We start from the raw sequence: 20891 nt of genomic DNA on the forward strand, positions 1-20891 counted from the left end.
ACTCGGTGTTCGCGAGCTGTCTGTGAGGTGGCCTTATGTGTGTGCATAAACACTCCTAGAGCGCGCGAGAGCTGAGTGGTTTAAACACTGGAAAGACTTGCAAATTGCAATGCAAATTCTAAACTTTGGTGACGATGCGACACTGCCTCGATTGTGCAAGTGACAATTCCTGTGTCAACTGTGCAGCATGCAGCACGCTTATAGTGCAGACGCGATGTGGTGATGGGAAGCCATTTGCGCATTTTAAGAGGGAAACAGGGAGCACACAGTGATTCATTCACTCATGCTGTTTGTGAATTACATCTCACAGAAAGTTTTCAAATTACATGCAAGTTATTTAACAAAGAAATATGAATTGTACCTCACCTTCAGCATTATTATTATTATTACCCGCGCCGGGCAGAGACTGAGACGGCGCTGCATGTCATAGATCTCACGGAAGGCGACCATCTTATGCGTCATCAGCATGAGATCGGTTTATGAGATCGGCCTTTATAGAGACCGCCGATCAAACTTTTTAAAGCGATTATCGGCCAATAACGATTGGTAGCCGATCAATCGGAGCACCCCTACTCAAGGGCCTTTACCTCCTTCAGAAATGCAAGTAAAAACCCACAGCATGTGATGTTTTAATGCTGTAATAGAGCAGTATATATGTTTGAGTCTGATTAAAATTAACCAATGCAAACACAACGATTGCCTCTGTCAACAAAATACTTTCAACACAAGAGATTTAGAAAACCCATATGAGACGAACAAATGAAAATGTTCTTGTTTAACCGCTCAGGCACATAATTAAAAATACACTTCAGCCATGCATTTCTAATAGCTTGATCTTTTGGAATTTTTTGGATATGTAGTTTGTCCACATATAAGGACAAAACAATGTTGAACGGTCTAACTCAACATTTATATCACTCTGAGTCTTGTGATTGACAGGCAGACATGAGAGGTTAAGAACACGCCTCCATTTACATATGCATGTTATGGGGTGTGTAGAAGAAAATCATGACATCTTCATAGTGCATTACGGGATAAATTTTGGGTATTTCCTTTTGGAACACCCTTGGTGTCAGGAGTGTGCTGCCTACGTAGGCAGCAATCTAGATTTTGGAAAGAGCCTAAGTGACATGGAGAGGAGAGAGAGACTGCAACCTTTAAAGCTCTGGTTTGCAAACCACTTCCTAAAGTCTGAGCTCTTTACAGCTCTATAAAGCTCTCATTAGCTCTGCCTCTGATGGAGCACTGCAGGGACACACGGCTCACAGTCCCTGTTTGTTTATTCCTTAGAAAGCGCAGTGGCAAGGAATCTCATCGAGACAAATGCATATGTGTTAAGAGAGGGCAAGACAGACAGCGAAAGTGTATGCGTGTGTGACACACATAAACGTTTCTTTATTTAGCTAAGCCTCAGTGTTTAGGATAGGCCTTCCAATAAAAAGTTTTTTTTTTTTTTTTTACTTCTTATTCATGTAACTGAAACAGTCCCATACAGGGCTAACTTTAGCTCAAGAGCCAATTTTTCAAACACAGTTGTGACTTCGGCTATGTCAAATCCACACACACAAACACACCACATCCTGTTTCAACCACTAATGCACATAGTCTGGTCTGAACTTAGGCCAGGGCGCTGTCATGGTAACAAGGTGGGTCATCTACGTCGGTCACAAGGCCACATGCTGCATGCTAGCGACACACACACACTAATGAGCTCTGATGTGGGCAAATGTGGTTACAGTTAAGCTCAACACAACCTTGCATTTTTTTTTCAGTATGGATTAGTATCTTCCTGACAAAACAGTTCCAAGATGTCTATAAATGCAGCCTGTCAAGCTTAAACCATCTTTAACCGCTTTTAGTTCGTCATTAGTTAAATTCACAAATGTATGTAAACTGATAAGTCAGCAGATTATGTGTAATGCACTTGAGTGTGTTGCATAGGGTCATACAATACAGTATTTCTTAAAAGGTCATTTGTTTACTGCATGTAATGTACGTTCAGAACATCATGAAAACAGGAAACAAACCTTTTTTTTTCCTATTGTGTACTAGCTGACTGACTGAGAACAAGCAAACATCTCTGATCATAATCTGATGGGTTTTTTTTTTGGTTTTGTCAAAGTACTGAAACAAGTTACTAAAACATGTAAATGTTTAAAGAGTCGAAACAAAATTACGTAGGCGAGATGGTGATGATATCAGAGGCTAGCAACTTTGTTGGTCTAGTTTACAAGCTTGCACACAACTGAAGTCATTACTTTTCAAAATAGTTTTTTTTAAATAATGGTTTGAAGACTTTCATTTTGTTTCATTTCAATGTTTAACTAAGATGTGTATCATTCAATTTTAAAACTGTGAATTGACTCCTTTGATCTAGTCCAAATAGACCAACGGAAACATTACTCTGCGTGCTTTGTTTTGACCAAAATCATTGTTATAATGATAAGAAGTGGAACAATTAAAGATTTTTTTTAAGTTAGGCGAAACATAAAAGCTAATATAAAACATGTTTAAACAGCACATCAATCCAAGAAAAATACGCAAACACAACTTATATTAATGCATGCTACTAAAATTCTGATTTGATGAATTATAAACTGTACAAGTATTTGTGACTTATGATTTGAGCATTTAGGAGTCTGATTTCATGTATAAGTTTATTTGTACATGATTAAGTTTAAAAGGTCACAGTAATTTTTTACCTCCCTATGTCTATTTTCAAAATGGAATGAGTTTTTACTTACTGTGCAGTTCACTGCCTACTAATTTTTAAGAAATGAACCTGAAAAGTTTATGCAATGCTAAACATCTCAAACAGCAGTGAATACAATATAGCATGACCTCATTATGATGTGTTGCTTAATATGTTATGTAAAAACATTATGCATGTTTCTGTTCGGTTATTATTTGATCAAAATGCCAAAGGTGAGTCAAAGCAGATGTTAAAAATGTACGTCTGATATTACATGAAAAGTCAAGTCGAAGGCATTGCACTATGAGATGCAGTGTTGCACAGATTGTATTCTGATGTATAAAGTAGTTGTGTTCCAAATCACACTACTGTTCAAATGTTTGGTGTCTGTCATATATGTATTTTTTTTTTTTTTAATTTTTGGTCAAACTTTTGAATGGTAGTGTATGTAGTTTACACTGTGCACTTACACATAACAATGCTCTCCATCTAGTATATGACATTTAGAAAAGTATTTCCTTTTAAATAGAACAATTGACTTTTTTTCAAGTATTGGCCATTTTTCTTTAAAGAAGCCACATTTTAAATGCACTAATAATACTACAAAATAGTACAGAAGTATGCGAGATGGGACACACCTTGCATTTTGGAAAAAATACATGCAGTTTTCTGGGGTAACACGCAAAGATAATTTGCATACTGTGCCCAGTATACATGTTCTACACTGCAGAAATATCATTAGTATGATAGTATGCTATTGTGAACACAGCCTATAAAGTACACACACACAGATTGTAAATCAAAAAGTCCCCGAAAAGTCATAACAGAGAACAGCCTGTCAAAATGTTTAATAAGTGTATGTCAGCACACAAATCCCTAGACTCACAAAAAACACTTGCACACAGGAAGAGGCAATAAACAAAATAACATTAAGCAACAGTTGAGTGACCCGCAGGATCAAGATGTCTGCCATAAACACATAAATCTAAAGACAAACACATTGAGCTGTTATCCTGAAAGTAAACAATCCTGACTATGGATGTTCAGAGAGCAGGAGCCAGATCGAAGAATCAGCGTTATTTCATTACGACAATGACAAAGCTCTGCTGAGTTTCAGTGATCTCTTAAGATTCAGCGTCTCTTTAGAAAATCCGTTGGTAATCTTGGAGTGAAATGCCACGGTCAGCTGACCTGGGACCACATGGGCTCTTTGAAGTGTGAGGTATTTCAATGCACCGGGTTGTGTCATTATGGTCTGCTCTATTTTCCAATTAAGTCCAATCAGCACGCCGATTAATCATAACAAACCATGATCTCATGAGTGAGCCATTATTGTTCTTCAACGAGGTCAGTGCCACTCCTGTTTAGTCATTCCTCACTCCATCCGTGACCTCTCTGCGTTCAACCCCAGAATGCATCAGGACATTCTTGCAACAACTCACGCTCCACTGGTTTGGATGAGATTAGGGAGCTGACGCAGAGCAGTCTCTGCAGCAGGAGGTCCCATCACGGCCCACCCGCCCCGTTCTGTGGTGGCCAGGGGTCAGAGGTCACGGTCAACCTGGCAGAAATCTAGAGGGTGTGAATGAGTGCCAGAAGTGTGTCAACGTTTGTGCGTGTTGAGGCAAGATGTTGTTAGCATTCCCTCTACCAAGGAAAAGATAAACACGCGCTGAAGTGTGTTAACCCCTGTGCGTCAACTAAAATGCCGTTCCAGAGTTTGAGGTTATCAGCAAAAGGGAAGAGTTGAAACTGTGAGCAAAAGAGTAAGTCTTTGCAAGGGTGGACAAACGTGGGATGAGGAAAGAAGTGGAACACAAACAAACAAAGGCCAAAAGGGAGTTAGGAGGAACATCCAGAACATTTAAGGGCCTGGAAGATATCCATGCACCGTAGGCCAACATACGGAAAAGATTAATGGGTGGAATGAAAGATTTGAAGGTGAAAAAGCATAGAGCTTCAGTGACCCCTAGTGAATAACCCCTGACAGAGCAGGGTCACTCAGAACTGTTGCTCATCAACAAGATCTATTCACGCCAAGTGAACGCTGTGACAAGCCTTAAATCGAAACAATGTATCCCAATGGGCGCCTTGCATCAAAAGTCTTAAAAAATATTTGATTATAATGTAATAACTGGCTTTTTCATCTGAAACGCCTTTTCTTTTCAGTTGATGTCACAAATCTCTCTTTTCAACCTTTCCTCTACAACAACCTGGCTCCTTTCTGCAATGTTACAGCCACTTTGAAAGGATAAAATGAAGTCCTGACTTTACATTGTTTCTCCTTTGAAAATAAGTACAAGCTTTTTTGTAGGGACAGTGAAGGTATTAAGTCACGGATGACAGGTCAGATACACTGTAAAAAATTTCATCTTATATTTTGTCAGACAAACTCTATTTTGAAGGTTGACTGAACTATTTCATGTGGAAAAAGTTGTGAATACAAAAACATATTAAACTGAGTTAACTTTTAGGCCATTCAGTATGAGCAACTTAAAATTTTAAACAGCAAGAACTTGACAATTGACAACTGACTTTGGCGATGTCAAGTTTGGTAAAGAGGGTCAAACTAACAGGCTGCTGAGCATGTTCAGTTTGATCACTGATACACCATAATCCCTTAAACTAGAATCATTTATGTTTTTGGTCAAAGTATGCGGACTTATGAGCACATGCAAATTTGTATTATTCAAAATTAATTATTTTTAATTCAAATTAATATGTGTGTTTTGTTCCGTCACCATTAGGATGATTAGTGTTCCCTATATTAAGTCCTACACAATTGTTTTGGTGCAGAGAGGGAACTATGACCATCAGAGTTTGTGCAACTAACTGATACACAAGTTGAGCAAACTTGAATTGTTCCGTGGAAAGGTCTGCCAAAAATAAGAATATTTCACATTAATAATGTACAATATTACTCCTCATTTTGAATAATAATAATTTTAAATTCAAAATGATAACTTACTGAACTTTGATCCACAAGCATAAATTATGAATCATGGAAATTATTTATTATGTTTACTGAAATACAGACCAAATTTTCCATAAGTTGTGTAAACTTAAAAAAGACCTGAACTGGTTGCTAAAAAGTTTCAGAATTTTTTGTGTGTGTAATTGTGAATGGTACAGTACATAAAACAACTGAAGTCCCACCTGTTCTTTTTGGAGTGCTCATCTTTTCCCTTCTTCACCCCGAATATCCGTGTAATCAGAGTGCTGAACAAGAGAGTCGAGGAGTTCCTCACCTAGAAAGAGGACAGGATGGAGAAACTGATGTCAGATCAAACCTTCCTTCCATGTAGATTTATCATTTGACCTTTGACAAATTGGTGCTTGAAATCTTAAAAATGTCTAAGGTCCTAAGGTCTATGCAATGATTTATTAGTCTGTCACAATTATATAGTCTAATGTCTTTGATCATCTTTAAATGGAGGCCTTTTTTTTAAGCAAAAATAATGGTTAATACTGCACATACTTTATTTCTTATTGTTTCCTATTTTACTTGTGAAGTTGTTTCTTACATAAGAGGCTTAAACCGATACCAAAAATGAAAACTCTCATAATTTAAAGTGACGTATAATTTTTAAGGTGCGGTCACATTTATCACTGTTCAGGAAATTGTTTGATTAAAAAAAAAAAAAAGTAAAAGTAATGGAAAAAGTGGAAAAAATACATTTAGACAGTTTTTGATGCAAAAACACTTTTGAAGAAAATGGTTAGTTTGCCCAAAAATATGAAATTCTGATGTCATTTACACACCCTTATGTTGTTCAAAATCTGTTAAGAATTTTTATTTTTTAAATTAAATTATTCTGAAATGGCTCAGTGATTTTTGTGTTCATACAATGGAAGTCAATGAGCTTCAATGTTGTTTGGCTTCCAAAGTTCTTAAATTTTCGTCTGTATTCCGCAGAAGAGAGAAATGAACAGTTTTGGAACAACATGAGGGTGAGCAAATGATGACAGAATTTTCATTTTTGAGTGATCTATCCATTTAAATGGACCTCAGGGGGGATTAATACATGACATGTATTTGACATGAGAAAGTAGTGAGTCAGAACACATGATGATGGCCCTCGAGACGATTACAGTGCAAACATTGGTCTTGCAGCTCAAGGGTGTACAAGAAAAACAAAGCCAACGGCACGCAGTCATAGGAGTTATAACTTAACATAAGAAGCCAGATTTGCAGGGTCTGATGACATCTTGATTTCTAAGAACACTAAAAGGCCTTCAAATCACAATCTTATGTGGCCAAAGTAATGCTGTACACACCAAACTTCAAACCTCAGTGTTACCAGCTCATAACTTTGATCACATTTTTATGTCAGCTTAAGAAACATTACTCACAGACTACAAGAAAACTGTGTGTTCTCTGTGTCTGACTGCTGCATTGTGGGAAGGATTAGGCTTACTGTACTCTCCAAAGTAAAGCCTGCTGGCTTGAGCTCTGCCATTAAGAGAGAAAACGGCAACAGAAGCAGATCTTTTGACATCCTGAGAGTATATGGAATAAATGGGAGGAGAAAAAAGGACTCGAAAGGAATGAACTGATAAGAAAATGAAGTGAGGAGAGATGTAGACGTAAAGGCAGATAGACAGGTATGAGGGAGGAGAGCACAGGAATGTGACCTAGAGTTGTCGCCACCATGACCTGTAGGAGCCGAGTCGCCCATGTGGAGGTGATCAAAGCAAGCAATCCAGGGCAACCGGCCAGGACCACCGCACAGCTGTGTGTGTGTGTGTGTGTGACCGCACGTACTGCCCCTGTCCCTTGTGTTCTCTTTCACTTTAATTATTAACCTGTCAGTGTCTCAGCAACTTCTATGGTCTGACAGGGTGGTGTATGTGAGAAACAGTGAACAAATGAGTGTGAGAAAGGCAAAGGAGATAAGCGACTCTATATACAGTACCTAGTGTATAACTACATACACAATATTCTCTTTATAAAGAATATATCTTAAGCCCCCCTTCTCATAAAAAAAGTGAAATATATTTAGTGCGTGCAATGCATGCGTATGTACTGTATGTACATCTGGATGGTTAAAGTTAAACAAATGTCACTATATTAGATAAAATCAAACCAAATGGCAACGATCCAACTGCTTCAGAGGGAGTATGCTACATTTTGTTTAGTTATCATCATAGAAACAGATAAGGTTATAATATATATGTTGTGGTATTGAATTATTACCATATGCATAAACCATGTTATTTACATGACACTTCAAAAAGTAGCATTGTATTAAAGGGGTCCTTGATTATGATTTTACTTTTTTAACTTTAGTTAGTGTGTATTGTTGCTGTTTGAGCATAAATAACATCTGTAAAGTTACGACGCTCAAAGTTCAATGCAAAGAGAGATATTTTCTTTTACAGAAATTGCTTTTTAAGGACTACAAAAAACGGCTGGTAGGAACAACAATGAGCTTTTACCGGGTTGGTGACATCACAAACCCTAAAGTTCAGTATCCCCGCCCACTGATTCAAGCACGACAAGTAGTAGTAGGTAACAGACATGACGCTAACATTGGATCGAGCAACGAAGTAATAAACATGCCTTTGAAGACTGCAAAATGTTGTGCAGTGCCAGGTTGTGGAAAAATACAGTAGCTGCATTAGATTTGCAGAGAGCCTGAAATTTTTAAACGATGCTGTGCCTACTACATTACATCCGACAGGAACGGCACATTTATGTAAGTAAAAACGTTTTTACTGTGTCACTATTGCTTTATTACAGACCATTTAATATGTACAGATTATGTGTGCACGTCTAACCAAAATCACCAGTGACCAGTGATTTCTGGTATGTAATGATTCATGTAGGCCATGTCTCAAAATCGTTTATTGTCAGTAACTTCACATTGTTTCTTTTAGTAGGTCGAAAATAATATGTTATTTAAACTTTGATTAAATTATACATAGAAAGCCATCAAAGAACGCACACTTTACAATCGCTGGAACTGTCAATCAAAAAGCACCAGTGTTCTGGACTCTCGCCAAAACTCCAGTGTGAATCAATGAATCTCTTATTTATTTTGTGTTTTCACTGTTCATTTTGATGAAAGCATTTGTTAGTGTGCAGAAATCGAGTTGCATTAATGCGCTCAACATGTCTGTGATCGGCTACAATACCCATCCACTGCAACCTTTCGTGCCACAATCTAAATATGATGCTATAGATCTAAATATAATGCTATAATCAACACTTTTCACGATTAGTAAACTTTGAGAACTGTAAAAACATGCTAAAAGTTTTTGAGAGAATTCCACATGTAATACTAGCTATTGCATATGCAAAGATGTTAGCCAATCACAGCACTGAAATCTCACAGCAGAAACACCCCTTCAAACAGAACGTTCAAATCAGAGGCTAATATCAGAAAAATGCCTTTTATTTCTAAATTATGACCATTTTTTTATGCAAAATATTATATTAACAATATAAGTGCACCCCAGGAAACATTATAAAATAATAAAATAATGCAATTCATGACCCCTTTAACCAAAAATATCCAAACAAAACATGGAACTTCTTTTTTGTTGGTGAATGAAGTCACATAGACAGGAAATCAGAAAAGGGATTATTATTATTATACTACACTTACGGCCCACACAGGAGAAGTGAAACCTAGGATAGCAGCTTGCATGCCCTCTGACACAAACGGCACAATGTTCTCCCCCAGACGCGTATCTCGATACAAAGCCCTCAGGATGTTCAGAGCATGGACCTGTATGTGCGTAAGAACAGTCAATTAAAAAAAGACCCATTAAACATGTCATATTTTTCTCAGAGTAAAGCTAGTTTGTGTGTGTGTGTGTCCACCTGTGGCACAGTGCTGCTTTCAGTAGCTCCATCATTAGGCGGCATTGCCAATGCCGTCAGAGATCTCATGGTCATCTTCAGGAGTCCACAGCTGGATGATTTAGGCTCAGAAGACAGCAGGGCCTGCACAGAGATTTATTACACTTATCGCATACAATGGAAGATTAACAGGCAAGTTCCCACACCTTTGACATGGTTTGGAGGGCCAGTAAATAATGCCAGAATTTTCATTTTTGGATAAACTATCCTTTAAGCTGTATTTAAGACAGCAAATTCCTATGAGACTGGGACAGTGAATGACAGCATGACAGTGGAAAAATGACTCACGGTATGTAACCGAATACAGTCTCCGGAGTTCTTTTGTCCCTGTGCCAAAGGGTGTGAAGACCACCTTTTCCGGGACATACCACAGGAATGTGTGCTCATACCAAGGTGTTGAGTTTATCCATCCTCTCTCTGTCTTATTCTTCCCTAAAACCCTCTCATTGTCTTGCGTTTCAGATCCAAAACCCATTTTTCCTTGACTTCAGTATTCAGCTATTTTGACCTTTCAGAGGACTGTCCACTGGGGAAGATCTCCATCATAAAAACTGTAAGGAATCAATTACCGATTCACAGATGTTCAGATAAAACTAATGAAACTGTGAAATCTTCAGAGATTGTCAAATTATTGCATATTTGTAAAAGAACAAATGTTTTGAGGGTGCTATACATCAGAACTTTACACACATTAGTGGTAAATGTTAGGCTATGCTCAGACTGCAGGCAATAGTGGCCCAAATCAAATATTTTTCACATAAAAGACTCAGATCCGTTTTGTTCATAACAAGTGTGAACCATATGGAATCTGATCTTTTCAAATCCAATTTGGGCCACTTCCATATGTGGTTCTTAATCAGATACAGGTCTGATGTTTTGCAATGCACCCTCAGTATAACCAGTCTGGTTATAAGAATGCATGCAACTTTTACGTCAGCACTCAGCACTTTATTAGGTACACCTTGCTAGTACCATGTTGGGCGCTTTCAAAACTGCCAAAATTTTTTGTGGCATAGATTCAGCAAGGTTCTGGAAACATTCCTCAGAGATTTTTGTCCCTATTGCAAATCATATCACGCAGTTGCTGCGCATTTGTTGGCTGCACATTCATGATGCAAATCTCCAGTTCCACCACATCCCAAAGGTGCTCTAATGGATTGAGATCTGGAGACTGTGGAGGCCATTTGATTATAGTTAACTCACAGTCATATTCAAGAAACTCGTTTGAGATGATTTGATCTTTGTGACATGGTGTGTTATCCTGCTGGAAGTATCCATCAGAGGATGGGGACACTGTGGTCATAAAGGGATGGACATGGTCAGCAACAATACTCAGGTAGGCCGTGGCATTTCAAACAATGCTTACCAAAGTGTGCCAAGAAAATATTCTCCACATCATTACACCACCAGCACAGCCTGAACCGTTGATACAAGGCAGGATGGATCCATGCTTTCATGTTGTTTAAGCCAAATTCTGATCCTAACATCTGAATATTGCAGCGGGAATCGAGACTCATGAGACCAGGCAACGTTTTTCCAATCTTCTATTGTCCAAATTTGGTGAGCCCTTGGTGTAGCCTCAACTTCCTGTTCTTGGCTGTCAGGAGTGGCACCCGTTGTTGTCCATTTGCTTCAAGGTTTGACGTGTTGTGAGCTCAGAGATGCTCTTCTGCAGACCTTGGTTGAAACTAGTGGTTATTTGAGTTACTTTTGCCTTTCTATCAGCTCGAACCAGTCTGGAAATTCTCCTCTGACCTCTGGCATCAACAAGGCATTTTTGCCCACAGAACTGACGCTCACTGGATAGTTCCTCTTTTTCTAACCATTCTCTGTAAACCACAGAGATGGTTGATTGTGAAAATCCCAGTAGATCAGCAGTTTCTGAAATACTGACAGCCTGGTTGTCACCAACAACCATGGCACGTTCAAAGTTACTTAAATCACCTTACTTTCTTATTATGATGCTCAGTCTTAACTTCAGCAGATCGTCTTCACCATGTCTACATGGCTAAATGCAACAAGTTGCTGCTATGTAATTGGTTGATTGTGTTAACGAGCAGTTGAATAGGTGCACCTAATAAAGTGGATGGTGAAACTAAACATAAAACCTAAAAAGCAATTCAGGGGGGACCTGTAATCACAACTCAAAACATTTTTTATTTTATTTTTTAGTTTAGTTGACATTATAATATTCATTACATTAACTTAATATTGTTTATAATTTAAACTAAAATTTCTGAGTTAATATCATTTTTTTTTTAAAATTTAGTTGTCTTGAAAACTTTGTAAATTGGGTAGTTGATTTGTACTTCCTAGCATGCTTTGCATAGGACAGGATACAAGTTATTTATATACAAATAATTGTTTAGAGTATGCATGGATAAATTGTTCACAAAATCAATAACATCCATTTAGTAAATAACTAGGGTAAAAATTTATAAAAAAAAAAAATTTTATCTAATTTTTTATACAAAAAAAAAACCTATTTATTTATTGGGAATGTAAGTGTTCATTTTGGGGGAAGAAATTGGTCATTGCTGTACATAGAGTACTAACCTGGATATAGAACGGTATTCCTGCACTGCGGCGGGTCGCACACAGTTTAGAGGAGGGGTCACTGGATTTTACTTCCTCAAGAACCTCCTTCAGCCAATGTGCTGGCAGCTGCTGGAGTGTAGCACTCCCACTACTGACACACACACACACAGATTACAGACAAACCCACATAATAGCTTGTTGTGGAATTATGAACAAGACATTGGCTCCCATGACTGTGGTCCTCCTAGTTTATGTGGTTCCCAGTTTCTCTAAGACATTTTTGTTTACTTATTCTCAGATGTGAAATTATCCATGGTTTTCAAATCAATCTGAAAATCAAATCACATCCAAATGTGATAAAGCAGAGACTATAAAAGAGAATTTGAACAGTCATTTGAGGAAAACGTCAAGCTAGAGCCAAGTTACATTAGAGCAGAAAAGTTGTGAAGATAAACATTGATTCTTTGTGGACTCTGTTGTTGTCAAGATCCAGTGTAGGACCATATGACACTTTCAGATACAACAGTATGAGAATTACACATCACTTTTAGGTCCTATTAGCCCTGGGATATACACTACCGTTCAAAAGTTTATTTATGGATGCATACAATTGATCAAAAGTGACAGTAAAGATATATAAAATCTTACAAAACATTTCTATTTCAAATAAATTCTGTTCTTATGACCGTTCTATTCAAAGAATCCTGAAAAATTGCATCACAGTTTACACAAAAACAAAGCAGCACAACATAATATTGATAATAAGAAGAAATGTTCCTTAAGCACCAAATCAGAATATTAAAATGATTTCTGAAAGATGACATGACATAAAAAAAAAACATTTAAAAAAATATTACTAACTTCAAACTTTTGAAAGTGACTAAAGCAAATGCTACAGTAAAATGATTTTTCAGCCGATTTCTTACTCACAAGGCTGTGATTAAGAAAATAAATCTCAAAAAGCTGCGTGATTTGAGGAATCATTCATGTCTGTAGCACAAACAGAATGGGACGAGATACACAACAAAGTTCAATACTTCAGGTTAAGAGTTTATTCAAATCCCTATTCCAAAGTATGAGCAATAATAATAGAGATGCTTGCCTAAGCAAGCACTGTAATTACACTGCAAACCTCGGATGAATACACACACACAAACACATAGCAGGAGCTGCCCAAGCGTGTGCAGAACGCCCACTTTGAGAGCGGAGAAAAATGTGAGGCTCTCGTTATGAAAAGTACCGTTATACCAGACGCGCTGGACCGAGCAGGCCAGATCAAACAATCCAAACCACACAGCAAGCGCCCACGCACGCACACACACCTCACTCAGTAATACACTACCCCAAACACAAGGCGATACCTTCAAAGGCAGCCGATGAACGCCCTACAATCAACACCTCGTAATGGGCATAGCGGTTGCCGGTGGAGGCGTGTAATCACACAGCAATGCTTTTTCTCTAGAAGCACCTCTGAGACTCAATACAGACACAACTGTTAATACAGGCCGGTCCACCACAAACACACACACACTATTGCTTCCTCAGGGATTTCAAGAAAAGTTGGCATCTCAGGACTAATCACATGTTTGCACGCACGTTTTTGGGTGTTTTGCACCTTATTGATAGGGATGCCAGAAAAATGACAGGAAATAATAGGGAAAAGAGACAAACTAGGCTTAAACCCAAATCACCCACTTGAGCACAACGTCTCAATGGCTATGCATAAACATATTTACTAAATGGGTCTGGCTTAATTATGGTATGTAATACCCACTTTCCAATCAATCAATTCCTTATGAATAAGTTTCATCCATTTTTACTCATTATCCTGTTTCACTTTGAAATAAGTCACAATAAAAAATACAATGAATTGTGAACAACATGGATTCAACTTCTATTCTAGTTTGTGCTTCTTACATTCTTAGATATCCAGCCCAAAAACTCTCCAGTTTAATCCAGTTCAGATTTTTACTTTCTCCTCTGCCCACTTAAAAGCCCACAATACACCTACGTTCCACCATTTCTCATAACCTGGAGAGATTGAGAACACTTTTAACATAGCAATTAACAGCAAAGACAAACTTGTGAAGAGCAAAAAAATAGTTTTTTTATATAGCTAGATTTATATAGCACACAATAACCGAACTTGCTTTCAAATTTAAGTTGTACATCTTGATAATGTAAGGGAGTCACTTATGTTACTGTCAACAGAGTATATTTACCATATATATTTTTATCAAGTCAAAATTAAGTCAAATTTCTATAGCACATTTAAAAGCAACAGAGTTGCGCCTAAGTGCTGTACAACAAAACGTCAAGCATATAAAAGGAAATCAGAGGAAAACATGCTGTGTACAAAATATAAACACATTAGGGTAAACGTACCTATTAAGCTCACCAAAATCTACATTGAGACATTTTTAGTGCACAAGATATTGGTTTTAGTACAAGAAGTTATTTTAAAATAAAATATTAATCTCTCACACTATAATATTTCATTTTATTTTAAATGACAAAAGTATTTCAATTAAGATGTACATCATTAAATATAAAAAGTCTGGCTGTGCTTAATGGGTACGTTTTGTACCCTTTAAGCACACCCCTGTTCCCAATAAGCTCACAACAAGTTTTATTAAAAATTCTTGTTTATTTTAAACAACCTTTTTAAGGAATAATTGAAAAAAGTTTTATTTGAAGGTACAGAGTCAATCACAAAAAATAAGAACACTAAAATCAAGCAACAAGGCATTCAATTTGATCAGGTAGCCTATCCTATTCATAGTGACGTGTCATTCAAACTCATTGCAACATCTAGACTAGTCCACGTTCAGCTATGTAACCCATATTGAAAAATCAAATAACAAAACAAACCAATGTGCTCCTTAAAGGGATACTCCACTTTTTTGGAAATAGGCTCATTTTACAACTCCCCCAGAGTTAAACAGTTGAGTTTTACTGTTTTCGAATCCATTCAGCCGATCTCCGGGTCTGGCGGTACCACTTTTAGCATAGCTTAGCATAATGAATTGAACCGGACAAGACCATTAGCATCTCTCTCAAAAAAATGACCAAAGAGTTTCGATATTTTTCCTATTTAAAACTCGACTCTTCTGTAGTTACATCGTGTACTAAGACCGACGGAAAATGTAAAGTTTAAATTTTCTAGGCTGATATGGCTAGGAACTATACTCTCAAAATCGCACCTTTTCATTTTCCGTCCGTCTTAGTACACGATGTAACTACAGAAGAGTCAAGTTTTAAATAGGAAAAATATCGAAACTCTTTGGTAATTTTTTTGAGAGAGATGCTAATGGTCCTGTCTGATTCAATGATCTATGCTAAGCTATGCTAAAAGTGGTACCGCCAGACCCGGAGATCGGCTGAATGGATTCGAAAACGGTAAAACTCAACTGTTTATCTCTGGGGGAGTTGTAAAATGAGCTTATTTCCAAAAAAAGTGGAGTATCCCTTTAACTCTCTGGGTCAGAGCTTTCCTGTCTACTCCAAACTTCTTGGACAGATACGACAGGTTTCTGATGGCTCCTTCTTTGTATGACATGCCTCTTTCATCTTTGGGCATACACTATAGTTTCGTCTAGCTTTTGTCATCTTAAGACTGTGAAAATAAGTTTATTAATCATTTTTTTGAAGATTAACATAGTGACAACCATCAGTTAATATTTAAATTCTGATTATTAAGTATTTACATAGACGTTTAATGTGGGTGAGCTTAAAGGGAGCACACACTGTGCTTAATTGGAGCAAAAACATTTTTTAATTAATAAATATTAAATTAAAATTTAAAGGAAAATATTTAGCTAAATTAATAATCTAGGTAATGTATTAAGTTTATACCAATTTTAATATGAACAACTATTATAGACAATATCTATGAAATTATGCTTTTTCTAATTGATGTCACACTGAAGCTGTGTGATTGTCATAGTAGTGCACCCTTTAAGCTCACCTAACAATAATATGAATTCTTTAAAAATTACAGAAGTTTAAAACCACAGACTATCAATAAAATGTAAAATTATAATATTATGGATTTAAAAGTACAAGCCATTAATTCCTGTGAAGTAATATATTAATGTAGCACACAATCTTATACAGCTAGTAAGCTAGCTATGTTCGTAGCATCTGGGCTATGTTGCTAAAACTATCTTTTAGATCTAACTGTAATTATTTCCCACATCCAGGTTCCAGGTTATAATATTCAAAAGTCTAAACATTAATCTCTTAATTTTGCAATAAGAAGATGTACTTCTTCAAAATAAAGGCTTAAACATATAAAAAATGCACATCTGAGGGGCTCCTCTTCTGGTGAAAGTTTTCAGACAGCTTTGAAAATAGCCGCCAGACAGTGTGAACACATGGACACACATATCTCAGTGTGCAATGGTCTGATTGGTTTAAAATTACAGGAGGTATATAGTAACAAACACATCAATTGGTTAATACATCAAATAGGATAATACATTGCTGTTTCTTTTTATAATCTGAGCTCCAAGATGGTAGTGTGCTTAATGGGTACTTGAGCTTAATAGGTACGTTTACCCTAAATAAAATACAATTAGAAAACTTCAACATAAAACTCTTAAACTACTCCTAATCAAAAGCCAGAGAGTACAAATAAGCTTTACGAGCCGATTTAAAACTGGCTAGTGAAGGAGCAAACCTCATTTATGGGCAAACTGATCCAAAGTTTAGGTGCTGCAGAAGAGAAGGCCCGACCACCCTCAGTTTTACAGCGAAAATGTGGGACAGTTAAGAGAAGCTGATTACTAGACCTAAGTGTTCTTTGGCGAGAGTAAGGAATCAGAAGGTCACTAATGTATTTTGGTGCGACACCAGATAAAGCCTTGAACACAAAAACTTAAATTTTAAAATCAATTCTACACTTTATAGAAAGCCAAATGTAAAGTCGCTAAATTGGGAGAAATGTGATCCCTCTTTTTTGTTCCGGTAAGAAGTCACAGTTTGAGGCAGACCACAGCACAGGGAATTACAGTAGTCCAGGTGTGATGTTATGAGAGCGTGGATTACAGTCTCCAAATCTTTCGGGGGTAGAAACGGTTTTAATTTCGCAACCGATCTCAGATGAAAGAAACTGCCCTTTACCACTGTACTGATTTGTTTCTCAATTTAGTGACAAATCAATTGTAACCCCAAGATTCCTTACAAAAGGTTGAACACTGGCAGAAAGAGAATCTAAATTAAAAACAGATTGAGACCTGGAGGGGCCTAAAATCAGAATTTAATTTAATAGCAAAAAATTATTATTATTAGCCGATCCAACATTTGACCTCCTCAAAACAGTTGCAAAGCAAAGTGTCCAAAGAATCACTACTGTCAGTTTTAGCTGGTAGATAAAATTGTGTATCGTCAGCATAGCAGTGGTAGGAGATCTTATATTTCTTAAAGGGGGGGTGAAATGCTATTTCATTTATACTGAGTTTTTTACACTGTTAAAGAGTTGGATTCCCATGCTTAACATGGACAAAGTTTCAAAAATTAAATTGTACGTTTGAAGGAGTATTTCTGTGCCAAAAATTGTCCTTCCGGTTTGTAACAAGTTTCGGAAAGTTTTTTTCGAGTATGGGCATGTGTGACGTCAGATGGGGCGGAATTTCCTTATATGGGTCCTAAGGGCACTTCTCCGGAAGGACGCGGACGCGGGCGCGCGCGCACTCGTAGATCAGAGCAAGAGAGAGCGAAAGCAGTACGCCCATCAAAGCGCTCTGCTTGGCTTTTGGGAAGTCAATGTCACCAAAGAAGTGGGTTTTTGGTTGCCAGGGCAAGACAACCCTGCACAGATTCCCAAAGAACCCGGCGTTAAGGGACCAGTGGATGGAGTTTGTTTTTCCAGAGCATCAACGGAGGTTGTGCAAGACTGTTTGTTCCCTGCATTTCGACGATGATTGTTTTATAAACAAAGCCCAGATCGACGGATTTGCAGATCGTCTAATGCTTAAGGATCGAGCAGTCACAATGATAAAGGTTCGCGGTCGTGCGTTGGAACCGGGCGGTGAGTAAAACTGCTTCAAATGTCTCTGTGTGTTGTTAGCTCGGCGCGTAAGCACAGCTTTAGCTTCGCCCACACGGCCCGCCTCCAGCCGCTCGTTTTTTTTCCGGAAAGACTCGGTACAGCCTATCTTTCTTTTATAAATATAATAAAACTAAAGACTTTTTGGAGATATGAAGGATGCAATACTACTCTATAGGTACTCAAGATTAACAGGAGATTGAGTGAAAATGAGCATTTCACCCCCCCTTTAAAAATGACACCCAAGGGGAGCATGTAAAGTGAAAAGAGAAAAGGGCCTAAAATGGACCCTTGGAGCACACGTATAATAGGGGAACCGACGAAGAAGAAAACTTCCCAATGCTCACTGAGAAGGTTCTGTCGTTGAGGTGAGTCTCTTTGTCTTTGAACTGCAGGGCAACACCCTGAATACCCACCACCTTTTCCAACCGATGTAACAGAATACTAGGGATGGGAATTGAAAACCGGTTCCACTCGAGAACCGGTTCTAAATTTTATGAACCATCGATATTGTATGCCCATGACATTAACAAGTCCTCTTATCGACGCTCCTGCTCCGAGTCCCAGCCATATATACAGACCGTGAACTCACAACTGTCCTTTTTGTCCTTTATCAGGTACCATAGCGCGGCGTCCTACGCATCTGTGCGTCATGACGTCAAAGCGATTTTAGCAAAGGAGGGTATCATGGAGTTGAAGAGACGATCTAAAGCTTGGCTTTATTTTACTAAATGAGACAAAAATGATGCCGTTGGCAATAACTGCAAGGCTGTTATTTCAACGCATTCTCATCCTTGGGCGTCATATACTGACGCTTTTGACATTTCGTCGACATCGAACGCACATGGCACCCTTTAGCGTCAATATGAGACACACAGAGCTTTGTTCGGTTATGGGTAGGTTTAGGTCTGGGGTAGGTTTCGGGTTAGACCGCTAGGAGGCGCCTTCTGGCCCATTTCTATCTGCGTCTCATATTGACGCTAAAGGGTGCCATGTGCGTTCGATGTAGACGGAATGTCAAAAGCGTCAATATATGACGCCCTAGGATGAGAACGGGCTGGTTATTTCGTGTAAGGGTGCAAATACAAGCAACATAAACATATATGGTACTAAATGGTACTAAATTGCAGGGCAGGAATGCTTTGCAGGAATTGATCCGCTGCGTACAACTGCCCAAGCTAGCAGCACCGTAACCTCTGTTGAACAGGGTAATGTAATGTTAAATATCACTGGCATCTTACAAATAACAGGAATATTCTACGAAAACACTGTATTATGTATAACTATTCCATCCCTGTTTTTATAGAGAACAATTTTAATTCTATATTAGAAAGAAGAGTTTCTGACCTGTATGCTTGTGTTTACAGAAGATTTTTTATTTATTTTGTAAATCTTATTTATTATTCCTTAAAACAAATAAACCCACTTGTTTTTTTGCCGAAAAAGCATATTACTACTTTTTTCCACACATTGGAAAAAGGAATCGATAAAAGAATCGTATCGATAAGCAGAATCGTCAGTGTCATTGATATTGATAAAATCTTATCAATTCCCATCACTGCAGAATACTATGATCAATTGTATCGAAATGCAGCGCTTAAATCCAATATGAATAACTTTATCACTTCTAATAGACCAGACAACAGCTACGAGTTTTATTTTAGTATTATTTACTTTTTACTGTTATTACTTGCTATTTGTTACAGCCCTATCTTCCACTTTTCATCAGAATGTGATTGGCAAGAGACGTCAATTTATGGGTGGAGAGTATACAAGTTTGTAGAAATCTGCTCACCAGTACTTCTTCCTCTGGTGGAACATAGTTCTCCAGAGAAGTCTTTTGCTTCAACTCTTTTTCTTTAAGTTTGTTCATTATTTATCAACATTCATCAACCCATCTGATTATTATTTTCTCTTTATTGTTTAAATCCCTAGACATGGTATTATATATCATTACATCTTTTAATAATCATTCATTTAGAAATAGATAATTTTCTGCATAAATAAATCATCTTGCAATTCAAATGTGATCCTCTTATGTGATGGTGGAGAACGAGTTGCCATTCATGTATGTATTTATGCATACAATGAATTAATACAATGTCAATGTATTTGGTCTTGGCGAAATACATCTGCTACACTGATGCTACTTCAGAGCAAGTACCGAGACTTGCTACTGCGAATACCTTCACAGATATGCTGTGAGCATGTAAGACATGCTGCTGCTGCACATGTAACAGACATGATTTAACCCTGTAGCACATCTATACAGGTGGAGTTGGGGAAGGGGGAGGGTTCTGAAAGCGCACTGCAGACTGAAACAGCAAACAGTGCCAAGTATTTGAATGTTTGAGCAGTAAGCTCTTTGGCAGCTGCTGCAACAGCAATCAATCAGCTGTGTTATGAAGATAACTACATGACTGCTACCAATAAGTTAAAGACCTATTAGCCTACACCATTCAGAGTTTCATGGCAGAACTATGTAATACTGCAACAAACTAAACCAAAAATATAAATGTAACATTTCTAATTTATTTGAGCTATTTCAACGTATTTTTAATAGTTTTTGTTTTAATTAACGACAGCAACACTATGACTGTTTTTATTTCATGGAAACAAAAAAAGAGAACTGCAGAGGTTAATTAAATTTACAAGAGGCTCCCTCAGCAACTCCACAACAGTAGAACCGATCTAATGTCCTATTCATGTCACTGTTGTAAAAGCGAGCGAGTCAATTTCCTTAA

At 37.6% G+C, this 20891-nt stretch overlaps 1 protein-coding gene across 2 annotated transcripts in view; it reads right to left on the reverse strand.

Annotated features, from left to right (window-relative positions):
- Positions 1-20891, reverse strand: part of thada (THADA armadillo repeat containing) — a 107089-nt gene that overhangs the window by 64809 nt on the left and 21389 nt on the right. For both annotated transcript variants that reach the window (XM_081351949.1, XM_081351950.1), the window contains exons 23-26: positions 12117-12249; positions 9522-9644; positions 9304-9426; positions 5849-5940 (exon numbers count right to left, since the gene is read on the reverse strand). In XM_081351949.1, coding sequence (XP_081208075.1) covers positions 5849-5940; positions 9304-9426; positions 9522-9644; positions 12117-12249 — 471 coding nt within the window. The remainder of the gene's footprint in view (positions 1-5848; positions 5941-9303; positions 9427-9521; positions 9645-12116; positions 12250-20891) is intronic.

This window comes from Scardinius erythrophthalmus, assembly GCF_964197995.2.
Source record: "Scardinius erythrophthalmus genome assembly, chromosome: 21".
NCBI lineage: Eukaryota > Metazoa > Chordata > Actinopteri > Cypriniformes > Leuciscidae > Scardinius > Scardinius erythrophthalmus.